We start from the raw sequence: 14,030 nt of genomic DNA on the forward strand, positions 1-14,030 counted from the left end.
CGCACACCTGTAATCCCAGTGCTGGGAGGGGTGACACAGAAGGATCACTACAAGTCCAAGCTGTGTAGTGAGACCAAATTAAGTTTTAAAAAAAATCTACTGCAGCCAGGCATGGTAGTGTACACCTGTAATCCAAACACTCTGGGAAGATGAGGCAGGACAATCCAAACTTGTATTTCACCTGGACAACTTACTGACTTGAGACTCTGTCTTTAAAATAAAAATTAGGGGCTGGTGAGATGGCTCAGTGGTCTAAAGCATCTACTTAGAACAAGCTTAGCAAAGCATAGGGACCGTGGTTCAATCCCCCAGCACCACATGCCAGCCAGCCCCGCCCCCTGGTGGGCTGAGCTGGCCACACACACACACACAAATAAAAAATTAAAAAAAAAATAAAGTCCAGAGAGAGATCAGTGGCAAGGTTCTGAGTTTGATCCCTGGCACCACACGAATGAATGAATGAGTGAATGAATGAAAGAATGGGGATACAGCTCAGTGCAAAGGCCTTGAGTGAGTGAATGAATGAATGGCTGGGGATATAGCTCAGTGCAAAGGTCTTAGGTTCAATCTTCAGTACAATGAAACAAAAACCACTGTGATAGTTGTAATTAGTGCTCTCAACAGTTCAGAAAAAATATATACCTTTTAAAAATTTTTAAATCACTGCTTTTATTCAAAAGAATAAAATATTTGACAAACTTCAAATCACAAAATTCAACCAATCAGTCCTGCACACCAACTCCATGAGGTAGGTATCTGCGAGCCACAGGGGTCATCACCATGAGTCCTGCCCCTGCTTCTCTCAATTGTGAAGTGTGGGCACTGAAATCACTATTCAGGTGGCTGTAAGAACAACTGTTGCTGTCTTCTTCCCCCACAGAGCTGCCCAAGTTGTGACCTGAGCCGCTCCTGGGTTGGACAATATGTTTTTGAAAGTTGGATTTTTTTTTTTTTAAGTTGAAATAGTTGTTTTGACTTATATGTTGTAACTCTGAATTATACAAGGATTATTATGATGGTTAAAACACTGACTGTACTGTAAATACTCTCACATGTCTTCTGCATTTATCACCAGTGATCAGGGAAGATGACTATACAATCAGTTCAAAAATTCTGAGATGTTAAAATGTTTACTTTTCAGTTTAATAAGACCACAGATCATATAGTGCTTTTGTATATTACAAAATTTGGCACAATACATCTCTACCAAGAAAGCAGCAATAATTTCAATGTTACAAAATTATAGTAACCAGAAACTTGACACTTGGAGAACACATACACAGAAAATAAAGTTATTTCAGAAAATGATGTTGCTATAGTCCTACACCAAATTTATCATGGGTAGGATGTACATTTCCAGTCTGACATAATAAGTGCCTACACATTGAACTGTTCAAACTGTACCTGAACTGAAATATTTTTCTATAACATACATCATTCTCTTAAGAGGATTGGTTTGGAAATGTAGAGTTAGGAATCATGAAGTTTTGAGTCATCTTTCTAGACTTTTTTTCTTTGGAGCACCTAAATGCCTTATTCCAGTGAAGGAACAATACATTATGAAAGACATCCAAAGGATAGCCATTTCTCTCCTATTTCTCCCTAATATCCTTTATGTCTACCTAAACATCCACCAGTTCAATTACTTATTTGTTGTGTGACATCAGCCAAAACTATCATCAATACCATGGGGATTTTATCTATGAAAAGGATGGCAAATGACATTCCCTTCTCACAAGATTTCCCTGAGAGCCAAACATGGTGGCGCAAGTCTGTAATCCCAGCACTTGGGAGGCTGAGGCAGGAGAACCGTTGCAAGCTTGAGACCAGCCAGGATTACAAAGTGAGCTCAAGACCAGCCTGAACTGCATAGTGAGACCCTGTCTCAAAAACAAACAAAAAAGGATTTCCCTAAAGATAAATGAAAAAATATGTAAGGAATTGCTGGAACTTCAGTGTGCTGTATATCTAAGCATTATTGTTTCTATGACAAGTAACAGCTCTGTCCTAGGTCCAAATTAGAAAAATTGATACTTCATTCAGAATTTTACTAGCTGTACAACTAAGCTGATTAACGGGAAAATGTGATAGTTTTTTTTTTTTTTTTTCCCTCTCTCTGTGTACACACTATTAAGGCTCACTAACAAACTGATGAATAATAGTATCAGTGACTGCAGATGACAAATGCCCTGCTGACGCCTAGGTATCAACTTACATCCTGTGTTCTGGCCAGTAAAGAGCAATGCCAATAGGCTGAGGAAGGATCTTGTAATACTTATGGTACTGACTAGTCTCAAACACAAAACTGCCAAGAGTGCATTAGATACTCATGCCATGGTCATCAGAATACAAACACAAACATAAAAGCTACCCTATGCAATCAAGTCATCTCAGTCACATCTGCTCATTTTGCACAAGACAGTGACTGAGCTATAATATGCTGCCATCTAGGAGACAGTATTATAAAACTTTTCTGACAACAGACAAGGAAAGTTTTCCATTCTGTTGCTAGAGCTAACCAGTAACTTTGCTTATCAAATTTAGTGTTCCTATTACTTTCCTAAGGTTTGGTGCTAATAGACATAAAGATCCAGTTTCTTTAGAAATGCAGTATCACCCAGGCTCCTAACGCAATGTTCCTTTATGAGTTATCTATGTGTATATGTTCCCATCAAAGGACCAAACTTGTGAAAATGTAACTCTGAGCATCAAGTATGCTTGACTGAAAATAAACATTTTCACCTTGTTAATTTTTCTACTGATTAAAAAATGTTCCATAAACTAGAATATGAAGTGAAATTATAAAGCTCATGTTTTTTCAGTTTCAGGTGGTAAGAAAAAATTATGGCTGAATGGGAAGGCAGAACTGTTCCAAATGCACAAATCTTAGCTAATACTAAAAGAAACACTAACTTTTGTCCAATATAATACAATATTTTATTACAGTAAAATATTCAGATGAGTTTCATAGCTATATATTACTATATAAGTAGCCACTAAGGAAGACAAATTGGATAAACTACATTTAACAATACTGTATTATATATCCAATTACTCCAAGTAATTTGGGGGAAAAGAACATGTCAAAATATCTTTTTAGTAATTCCATATATTCTCCAGAGACTTTATAGACGATATAGAATCAAGGTACAACTATAGGTTATTGTAATTCTCATTTTAACGTTAGAACCTGCAACACGTAAAAATTCCAGTTAAGTATTAGGCATCTGTCAAATGAAAGTCTGATATCTGTCATATAAGGGTTTTAATCTTAGGAGAAAACAGATGATTTATACTGACATGAGTCCTTCTGCTTGGTGTTATGCCTTAGCTCAGATATCCTGGTTAAACTAATTTCTTTATTCATCTGGTTAGCCTTTGAGTTATCACTTCTCGATACATAATAGAGATATAGATAAGCAACAAAAAGATGACAAAGAAATCATCTAAAAAGCCTAAAATTCCAAACAAAGCTTCAGGTACAAAATCTAGAGGTGATATAAGATAGAAAAAAGCTCCCATTAAACAAAGTATTATCCTAATGCGAAACATCCAGAAAAGACCCCCAACTGAAAACATTTCCCTGAAAGCATGTCTCAGTAAAGTGGGTAGATCCATGATTCTTTCCATAATCTGGTAGAGGGAAAAACAAATATATTATGATTTAGCATCTAATATGTCAGATTAAAAGTAAATCTCTTTACAATGTTCAAACTCAAGATAAATGAGAGATTCATGGATTGATTGAACATCACTCTCATTATGCATTTTATTTAAAAATAGTTCTTACTGCAGGTCATTTAGGAAAAAAAAAGTGTCAACAAACTTAAAATATGCGATATACGTGTCAAGTATCCTGTATCTATTTTTTTTTTTTTTTTTTGTGGCCAGCTCAGCCTACCCCGGGGGGTGTAGCTGGCATGGCATGTGGTACCGGGAATTGAACTCTGGTCCTGTGATTGCTTAAGCAGGCGCTTTCGACTACTGAGCTATCTCACTGGCCCCATGTATCCTGTATCTAAAATCACCAAATTGGAAATGCTGCAAAATCTAAAATGCTCTGAAATAAGAAAAATTCCAAAATCTTTGAAACTCTTTTGAGAGCATCACTCAAAAATACCTTTCAGCATTTCAAATTTTTATTTCCTAATTAGGGAGCCTCAACTGGTTAAAATCTACACAAATATTCCCAAACCCAACATATTCTGAAATCTGAAATTTCTGGTCTCATGCATTTCAGATAAGGGATACTCAACCTACAGTCAGGTAAAACTGAAGGTATCTCTAATTTGAATTAGTAAAACCAACCAAACCAAGAACTTAGTGTACAGAATTAGAAACTGAGGCCTGAGCTGCAGTATCAGCTTTCTAATGAGATGGAACTGAGTCTGAATTCCAAGTTAATCACTTTTAGGCAAGTGATTTGGAGAAAGTTGTATAAGAGTTCAACAACTAATGGAACATTTAGTAATTGAGCACTGAGTAATCCACAAGGATTACTAAAAGAAAAAAATATATATATATTTGGAAGACTTTTGTAAACTACCAAGAAATACATACCATACAATAAAGACACACAAACTTTGAGAAGTATTTAAGAATCACAGTGAATGGGGGCCTGGCCCTAGCTCAGTTCTTTAGGTGGCTGCTTCAATCAAGCAGTCAGGCTCAGGATGCTGCAGTTTGATCCCCACAACTCAAGCCAGCCAAACCTGCCCTGAAGGCATTCAGAGCAAAAAAAAAAAAGAATCACAGTGAAACATTCCTCACAGTGAATCACTTCTAGTTATTCTTCTGCCTGGAGTTCAGCTACTTTTAATAATCAGCATAGCATCCTAAATCTAACTTTGGGTAGACATTTTATTTATTAAGTGCCAAGAAGGTCAAAAAGGAGACAAAAATTCAAAAAACTGAGTAAGGAGAAAATAGTTTTTAAAACTCCCTTAAAGAAAATATTCTAACTCCTTTTGAAAAAGTGGTCACAAGAGAACAACAATTTTTAGAATAATGTTTTATGTTAATTTTTCTATTCTCTATGGAAGGAATTATTTTTTAAAACAAAATGGCTACATAGCTTTCATAAAGCCTATGGTAATCTATTTTAAATATGAAAATCTAGTGTATCTTCTGAATAGCATTCTGTCCTTTCTCAGAGCTATTTCAGATATCACTTACACAAAAATCTGTATAATTAGGCAAGAAATAAGTTGTGAAGAAACGTTTGTGTATTATATATTCTTTTCCTTCAACTATGGAAGAATATCAAAGAGCTAAGTGGCCTTTATATATTGTAATTTCATATACCATAAAAATATTGCTTGATCAAAAATAGCAAAAGAAGTTTCTAAGTAATTACAGGTTAATTACTATTAACTGGATTTAGGTTTCCTTATTGCTTAAACACCTGGAAAATGATACATGACATCATAAAACAAAGAATTAGGGAGCCGGGGAGATGGCTCAGTGAAATAAGTGCTTCCGTGGCAAGCACAAGGGCCTGAGTTCAATCCCCAGTTCCACCAAAAAAAAAAAAAGAAAGAAAGAAAATAAAACAAAGAATTAGTGGGGATCTGCCAGTTAGCTCAATTGTTTAAGCACCTGCTTATGCAAATGCAGTCAGGTGCAGGACATGGTGGTTTGATCCCCAGCTCCACATGCCTTACCAGACCCACTGTTAAGGCAGCCTGAGCCAGCCAAAAGAAAAAAAAAAAATTCTTAACAAAGAATTAGGAAGCAGAAAAGCACACATTTATTTAATACAACAGCATTTTGATAGCTTAATAGTTTTGGCTGGGAGCCATAGTGTCAGTTCTCATCTTTTGTATAATGCATTAATTTATTCAATAAACATTGAAGTCTATACCCAAGCCATTAAATAAGACACTGAGGATATAGCAGTAAATAAATAAAACACAAATCCTTTCCCTCATAAAATTTGTAGTCTATTTACAGGAAGGTAACACGGAAGACTGGCTTACTGCCTGTGATAAAATGCTATGAAGGAAATTTATAGGGGGCAATGTTAGTCAGGGAACACCTCCGAGGAGAGTCGAAAGCCAGAGCTCATCTAAGGGATGAGAAGTAGGAAATAAGCAAAGCAGACAAAGTCAAAAAATGTTTCATGTGAAGTTCTGAAAGTGGGAAGAATTTATGAGTATGCTTTGAGGGATGAAATGTGGTCATCGAGGAAAAGTACAAAGGGCAAAGGACTAGACCAGGTAGGGCCCTGTGAATGACAGGAAGGAGTAAGAACCAAAACTGGAAGTTGTTTATATTTGAAAGTCTTGCTCTGTAGAGCAAGTTGGCTTTGAAGTTGCAGCACTCTTCCCAGCTCAGCTTCCTGAGTTCTGGAATTACAGGCATGCAACATATACCCAGCAAAAAATTGGAAGTTTTAAAACACGACAGCAATGTGGTCTGAAAACACTATGTGGGTTGTTGGGTAGAAAAAATGTGTGTGTGTGTGTGAGAGAGAGAGAGAGAAAGAGGCAGGCAGGCAGGCAGGCAGGCAGGCAGAGAGAGAGAGAGAGAGAGAGAGTGTGTTTATCTAGAACAGGAGGTAATGATGGCTTAGGCTAGAACAACAGCTCTGTTGACTGAGAAATGTAGACTGTTAGGATATTTTTGTGAAGCAAAAATAACAGGCATCCCCCCCAAAAAGAAACAATTTATAAAATAATGAGTCAAGGGAGAAATCAGTTCAACAGTCCACACGTTATATTGGAGGTGCCTAGCCAGCAAAAATGTCAGCCAAGCCTCACACTTAAGAGTCTGGGGCCTACAAGAGAGGTTGTGGCTCTCCAAGTAAGTGTGCACTTAGTATAGTTTCAGTTCTGGAAGTACACATTCTGATATATTCACACAGTTAGAATTATTTGTTAGAGTATATGAAAACTAGATGAGTCAAACAGTAAGAGAAAAAAACCACAAAAAATTATAAAACCTTCTCCATAAGTTTTCTCACAAGTTAAATGATTTACAATCATCTAAAAGTCAATAATTTTCTATTTTACTCCAATGTGGTTTTCTTTTGCTAGTTCTCTTTCATAAACACATTTATAATGCTTTTTGTTTTTTAAGAAGGAAAACTGTTACTTTGCCCCCCACACATAATGAGATTTTTCAGAGTCAAAGGATATTTGTTCATAAATCTTACTTTATAAAATGAAATATAATAGCTCCCTACAACTTTGCATTGTTGTAACAATACTCACAGATCTGGGCTGCCCTGAGAATCTTCGGTTATAATCATTAACATCTTGATACAATCTTACAACATCCTGAGATTGATCGGTGTCAACAAATACTGTTAGGAGTAAAGTTACCTATAATTATAGGAAAAAAAATTTAAATATTCTGAATTATTAAATTTTCAATTTATGTTTATAATAAAATTAGAAAAGCCACGTTTTTCTGGGGGGTATCAGAAATTAAACTCAGGACCTTGTACTTGACAGGCAGGCACTGTGCCATTGAGCTATATCCCTAGCCAGAGAAAAGTTTTTAAATTCATATTTTGCTCATTTCTTTTAATAATGGGAACATAGGGGAGACAAGTTATTGTCTTATAGTAAAATCCAACAAGCTGGGTGTAGTGGAGCATGTCTATAATCCTAGCACTTGGGAGCCTGAGGCAGGAGGACCACCAGCTCAAGGCCAGCCTGGGATACACAGTGAACTCAAGGCTAGTCTGAACTAGACAGTGGGAATCTGTCTCAAAAAACAAAACAAAAAAAGTTCATTCTAAGGTGAATCTGACCCCCAGCACCACACACACACATGCACGCGCGCACACAGAGTAAAATATATTTGAACTACAAGATAAAATGGGCATCATATTCAAACACTACTATAGTTTTCTCCCACACAGGAATAAATTTAATAGTTCTGTTTAGGCAAATTTATCTTTGAAGATCTAAGAATGGTAAGAATGGGACGAGGGAGATAGCTTGATGGTCTAAGCACCTGCCTGCCAAGGACCCGAATTTGATCCTCGGTACCAATGCTGTGCTGGCCACAGAACCCCAGGCATGGTAGCGTACACCTGTAATCCCAGCACAAAGGTAGGCTGAGACAGGAGGATCACTAGGAGTCTGAACTACATAGCAAGATGCTGTATCAAATAATCAAATAAATAAAAAATCTAAGAATAGTACGCAAACATTCACAGTAACTATCACTCTGACAGTGAAAAGTAGGTCTTCCTGCTTTGTCATTAAAACAACCATTCCTTGCTGGATGTGGGGGCACATGCCTGTAATCCCACCTAGTGGGAGGCTATGGCAGGAGGATCTAAGTTCAAGGCCAATTGGAGTAACTTAGTGAGATCGTGTGCTCCAAAGTAAAAATAAAAAGTGCTGGAGATGTAGCTCAGCACTCCCCAGGTTTAACTACCAGTATTAAAAAAAGAAAATAAGATTTTTTCTTTCCAGTATTTAACACATTTTTGAATTCTACCATAATATGGATAATATGGAAATGAAGTTATTACAAGGAACAACTCTCAAACACTGAAACCTACTAAATAATAATTGTACTGTAAAATTCCTTGGAGTACCTCTTGCAATTTTAGAGGCCAAAAGTAACTTGTATTAATTTCATGATGTTCCACTAAAATATTAAAATATTTATACAAGTTTTTCTTTTCCTGATGTATACATTTTTTGCATGGACTCTTTATATTTGTATGTACAAGACAATACATAATATGTATACATATATGATACATATAATACATATGTATACACATATGTGAGCTTATGCAAAGATAAAAATCAGACGATCCCCCCAAATCTTAAGAGATGAAAGCTGAGACAACACAATGATTTACAAAATCAAGGAAATGCCTAGTATACGAGTTAGATACGAGCTAGCTATAGGTGACAAAGGAGAGGGAGAGATTTGGAGGGAGCCCTGCAGGGTTTCTGCACAGGCAGGCAGTTTGTATTCTACACCTGGTGATAATTACCTGTTTCTTATTAATACAGTGAGCTGTGCTTTGTGAACTTTAATAGCCATACAGAAAATCAAACAAAACAAAGAATATTTAAGAAGTTATTGCCTTTTACCATTTTACTTTACTTTTTTTTCCTCTATAGGTTTAGGCCTTTACAAAATGTTTTAGGGGCTGGGGAGATAGCTCAGGAGAATAAGCAGTTGCCTGGCAAGCGCAAGGGCCTGAGTTCAATCCCCGGTTCCAGAAAATAAATAAATAAATAAATAAAGTTTATGAAAGTTTCTAGAGGGAACAAAAAGAAGTGTATGTATGTAATCAGACATTTTTACTTTCATCTTACATGCTGGAAAACTTTCAAAGTAAACATCTTTTTACACGATCATAAATTATTATCAGAAAGGTTTATATTTTTGTTTAAAATAAACTATTAAAAACACCTATATAAATGACAAAATGAAATATTCTGCTATATTAAAAAATAAGAGCTTTACTTTTTTCAGAATTGTTCAGTTCAGTATTTTGTTCTTCCAGTTTGTCAGAGAACTGGAGAGAAATTAGCAAATTTCATCTTTGTTAATATTAGTCTTCAAGTTCACACTTACAAAAACTTAGGCCTTATTAACATCTAACATGTTTAAGATAATTCAGTGTGTCTATGTCTCTAAAAAATGAAACATTAAAAGAATTATTCTACATCACTTAAAGATATCTGGACCCTCACTAAGAAAAGGCCAGGGTTGGAGATGCAGCTAGCTTGTTGGTATAACGCTCACCCAGCATGCCTGAAGCCCCCAATACCCTTCCTCTCAAAAGCAAACAAAACGCAAATTAAATGTAAATAAGAATGGGAAACCACCCCACCCCCCAGATAGAAGAATAAGTGTGATTAGCTAGTTCAGTTATTCCTTTGCTGGCACTGCAACAAAACTTACAATTTGGCAGCATTCATCAGTTTATTTAGTACAATGGTAGGATTTCAAACAGAACGTATTTTTTCTGTGTTAAAGATATATTTGTTTTTTAAGTAATTGAGTAAAATCACAGAAACTTTAAATGAATGAATTTCTGCTAAAAAAATTAAAATAATTCAAAATTTAAATACAAAAACTAAAGTCTACAAATGATAGACAAAGGGGTGTGGCTCAGTAGAAAAGCCTGTGGTACCCGAAGGTCACATGAACTCAAAAACCCAGCCAAAACAAACAAACCAACTCCACAAAACCTCAGTCAACCAAATAAACAAAATAAAGTAGCATAAATGATACTCTCCAGATATAAAAACAATTACCGTTTGTCTACAGATTGGACAACTGATTGCACCAAGCCAGGTACCATATCGCCAGTACGCAATAATGCAGGCACCTAATGGAAAAAAGCGTTAATACTTTAAATGTTTTAAAGTCCACAACATCTTAAGAAACTTTAAAATATTTAACATTATTTAAACATAGTTTTTGCTGGCCAGACACAGTAGCACATGCCTGTAATCTCAGCACTCTGGAAGATCACTGTGAGTTTGAAGCCAGCCTGAGTTAGTCAGGGCCAGTCTGAGCTATATCCTGTCTCAAGAAAAAAAAAAAAAAAAAAAAAAAAAAGGAAGAGAAGAGAAGACAAGAAGAAAAAGTTTTTGCTCCATCCAACCAACCCACTCTTCAGGCAAATTCAAATCTAGTAACATAACTATTTTCAGCCATTAAAAATATTTTTATTTAAATTATGAAATAGTATATATTTTACACAGTCAAAAGCAAGTAACTGCCTCAATGCAGTGAAAATATATTTCCTGTGAAAATTAAATGAAATGGGAAATATCATGGTAAGCAGGGCAACCAACAAATCAGCATAAATTTTCTATTTCAAATTTGGCATGTATGGTATAAAAACAAAAGTTTTTAAGAACTTAGAAATTCAAGTTACATGTACTGACATATTAACTAGCTATAGGTAGAAAAACAAGGAACCAATACATTCAAAGATTTTATGTTCTCTTGTCCTAATAAAGTTTATGGTGCAGTTCAATAACTGAATCAACTCTTATTAATATAGGAATGTAATTTTTTTGTGTAAAAGGTATTCATGAGCAGCAAAACAGCTGAAGGCATCTAAATAAATGAAAGAGTTCAGATGACCTCAGAGTGGTACGGAACTAAGTGGATAGGCAATAACATTCAAGGAGCTAGGTGTGGTGGTGCACATCTGTAGTCCCAGCACTCAGGAAGCAGAGGCAAGAGGATTATCACCAGTTTGAGGCCAGTCTGGGCTACATAATGAGTTTGAGGCCAGCATGAACTGCCTCAAAAAGAAAAAAAATTAAAAATAAAATGATTAAAACTGGGGCTGGGGAGATGGCTAAGTAGGATAAGTGCTTCCCTGGCAAGTGCAAGGGCCTGAGTTCAATCCCTGGTTCTGGAAAAAAAAAAAAAAAAAAAAAAGAAAAGAAAAGAAAAAAGAAAAAGATCCGCTTAAGGGGCCCACTCACTTTTCTCTGCAGAACATCTGCATCTTTAACTGGCCAGGTTCCACAGGCAAACCTGAACAGAATGCTAAGTAAGTGCTAAACCAAGTCCCCCCTCTACACATATGTTCTTACTCCTATCTTAGAGACCTAACTTCGCTCTCCTGTATTCCTTATTCTTGGATGTCAGAATTCAGAACAAGCACAAGCGCGGCAACCCACCGAGGAGGCCAAGGGGACACACTGAAATCAGTTAACAGATAGACAGATCTTCAACTATACAATGTTAAGTAAGAAGGAAGATAGAGGCAGGGGGCACATATAAGCTCGGCACTCTGGGAAGTTGAGGCATGAGGACAATGAATTCATCAATTTAAAGATGAATTTAAGGGCTGGGAAGACAACTTAGTGGCTTAAGCGCCTGCCTGAAAAGCGCAAGGTCCTGAGCTCAATCTCTGGCACCAAAAAAAAAAAAAAAAAGGAAATGAAAAAAAAGATGAATTTAAAAACCAAACAATTTTTTTGTGATATCTTTACTCTCAGAGAGTGTTATATTAATCAATGTTTACTTATAGACAGGGTCTTGCTATGTAGTCCATGTTGACCTCAGACTTTCAGTCCTCCTGCTTCAGTCTCCTAAGTGTTGGGATTACAGGTAAGCAATATTTATTAGGTACTTTGAGAAATCTAATTTGAAATAGGAACTATAAGACAACAAACTTACTAATTTGTCAGTTTTATTACTATCTGTAATGATGTCTTAGCTTTATTGCCTTTTTGCATTATTACTATCTGTCATGATATTAGCATTACTATCTTTTCGCTCAATGAATTTTGACATATAATAAGGGTTCTAGTTTTGCAAATTATGGAACAGCCACTTGCCTGCCCTGATAATCTATGCCCCAGCCAATCAAATACTCAGCTCATTCAAATCTGCTATTAAATTCTTGATTCTTCCTCAACTTTTTCACCCTGTAAAAAAGATAGTCAAGGTGGGTATGCTGGTGCACATCTATAATCACAGCACTCTGGGAGGCTGGAGGAGCCCTGCCTGAATAATTCCGTGATTTTCTGAGATACCTCAGCCTTTTCAAAAAACAAACAAGCAAACAAGCAAACTGTAAGTCTCCAACTGGACCTAGCTCTCCCAGTCCCAGCCTGCTTGCCAGAAGAAGCACTACTGTCTGTAGGGAACTCGGCTCAGTACTGAATTGTCATCCACAAGCTCAGCAAAGGAGAAAAAGTAGGACAAGGAATTTTGCAGGTCTTGGAGACACAATTTACACTGGACACTAAAAAGGACTCTGGAGTGCCTGCGGCCTCTTCACCTCTGGGAGCACTGGTCTCTCGCGGTGGCTGGGTTTTTCCTCAGGAAGGAAGGACATTACAATGTGCCACGTGCTTAAAGAAACCCACGCACTGATGACTACGAGTGGACACTGGAGTGCAGCAGTGCCTAAGCACACGTTACCCACCTCGGACCTGATGCTGCAGAACTAAGTAAGTGGTGAGTGCTGTGGAAGAAGGGACAGTGACGTGATAAAGTGAGTTATAGGGTTACTTTAGATAAGGTAGTCCAGGATGGACCTTGTCAGATGATAATGCTAAGGCTTCAATGTTGACATGATTGTGTTGTATGAGGATATGGAGGTAGAGAAGGGTATGGAGACTATACAGGTGCTCAAATGACAATGAGAGGGAAGTCCCTGTTTCCTAGAGGTTTCTCAGTGGATACAATACACATTAACTATATGTAGTCTGAACAATGTCCTTTAAAATTCAGATAGTGAAATCCTATGCCCCCATACCTCAGAATATGACTGTATTTGGTTGAAGATAGAGCCTTTAAGGATGCAATTAAGTTAAAGTGAGGCCTGTAGGGTGGACACTAAGCTAGTATGTCTGGTGTCCTTTTTGTTTTTTTCTTTCTTTCTGGGAATCAAAACCAGGACCCCATCTATGCTAGACAAGTGCTTTACTCCAGACTGCCTGTCTAATCCCAGGGCCATATAGGAAGAAACATTTTGAATAAGCAGGCACAAGAGGTGTGTATGTAAAGGAAAGGCTATCAGCAAGCCAAGGAGGGAGGCCTTAGCAGAAGTTAAACTTACCAACACCCTGCTCTTAACTGTGAAAAAATAAATATAAGCCATGCAGTCTGTAGGTTTTTTTTTTTTTTTTTGAGGTGGCCCTAGTAAACTAACATACTAGCTACTTAGATTTAGATTGTGTTTGTGATGAGGGTCCTGTAAGAAAAGTGTGAGGTTCATGAGATGATACAGCTAGCATACCTAAACCATCATGTCTGGAAAAGAGGTGTTTCTTGAGTGCGACATTTAACGGGAGACCTGCAGGGAGAGGAGTGAGGCTGGGCAAAGACCTGGTCATTGCCCCTGTTGTACTGCCTTTTCCACCATCCATCTGTTTTGCAATCTAGGGCTCTGCCCGTTACAGAATAATGCCTCAGCCCCACACAGCTGCTATTCTACTTTCTGGTTCTATAAATTTGACCTTATTCAGTGTTTTGTGAGAAATGCTCTGGAAGCAAAGGTGAAGAAGCGACAGCCTGCCACCTGCACCCAGGAAATGAGGTGACTCTTGAAGATGAGCATGCGT

The 14,030-nt window shown here is 37.0% G+C and overlaps 1 protein-coding gene across 3 annotated transcripts in view; it reads right to left on the minus strand.

Moving 5' to 3' along the window:
- Nucleotides 1-1,870: 1,870 nt before the first annotated feature.
- Rnf170 (ring finger protein 170) overlaps nucleotides 1,871-14,030 on the minus strand; it is a 63,529-nt gene continuing 51,369 nt past the window's right edge. For all 3 annotated transcript variants that reach the window (XM_004626667.2, XM_023710130.1, XM_023710131.1), the window contains 3 exons: nucleotides 10,245-10,318; nucleotides 7,215-7,325; nucleotides 1,871-3,633 (listed from right to left, as the gene is read on the minus strand). In XM_004626667.2, the coding sequence (XP_004626724.1) occupies nucleotides 3,364-3,633; nucleotides 7,215-7,325; nucleotides 10,245-10,318 (455 nt within the window). In that variant the 3' untranslated portion in view covers nucleotides 1,871-3,363. The remainder of the gene's footprint in view (nucleotides 3,634-7,214; nucleotides 7,326-10,244; nucleotides 10,319-14,030) is intronic.

This window comes from Octodon degus, unplaced genomic scaffold (genome assembly GCF_000260255.1).
Source record: "Octodon degus isolate 3935 unplaced genomic scaffold, OctDeg1.0 scaffold00016, whole genome shotgun sequence".
Classification (NCBI taxonomy): domain Eukaryota; kingdom Metazoa; phylum Chordata; class Mammalia; order Rodentia; family Octodontidae; genus Octodon; species Octodon degus.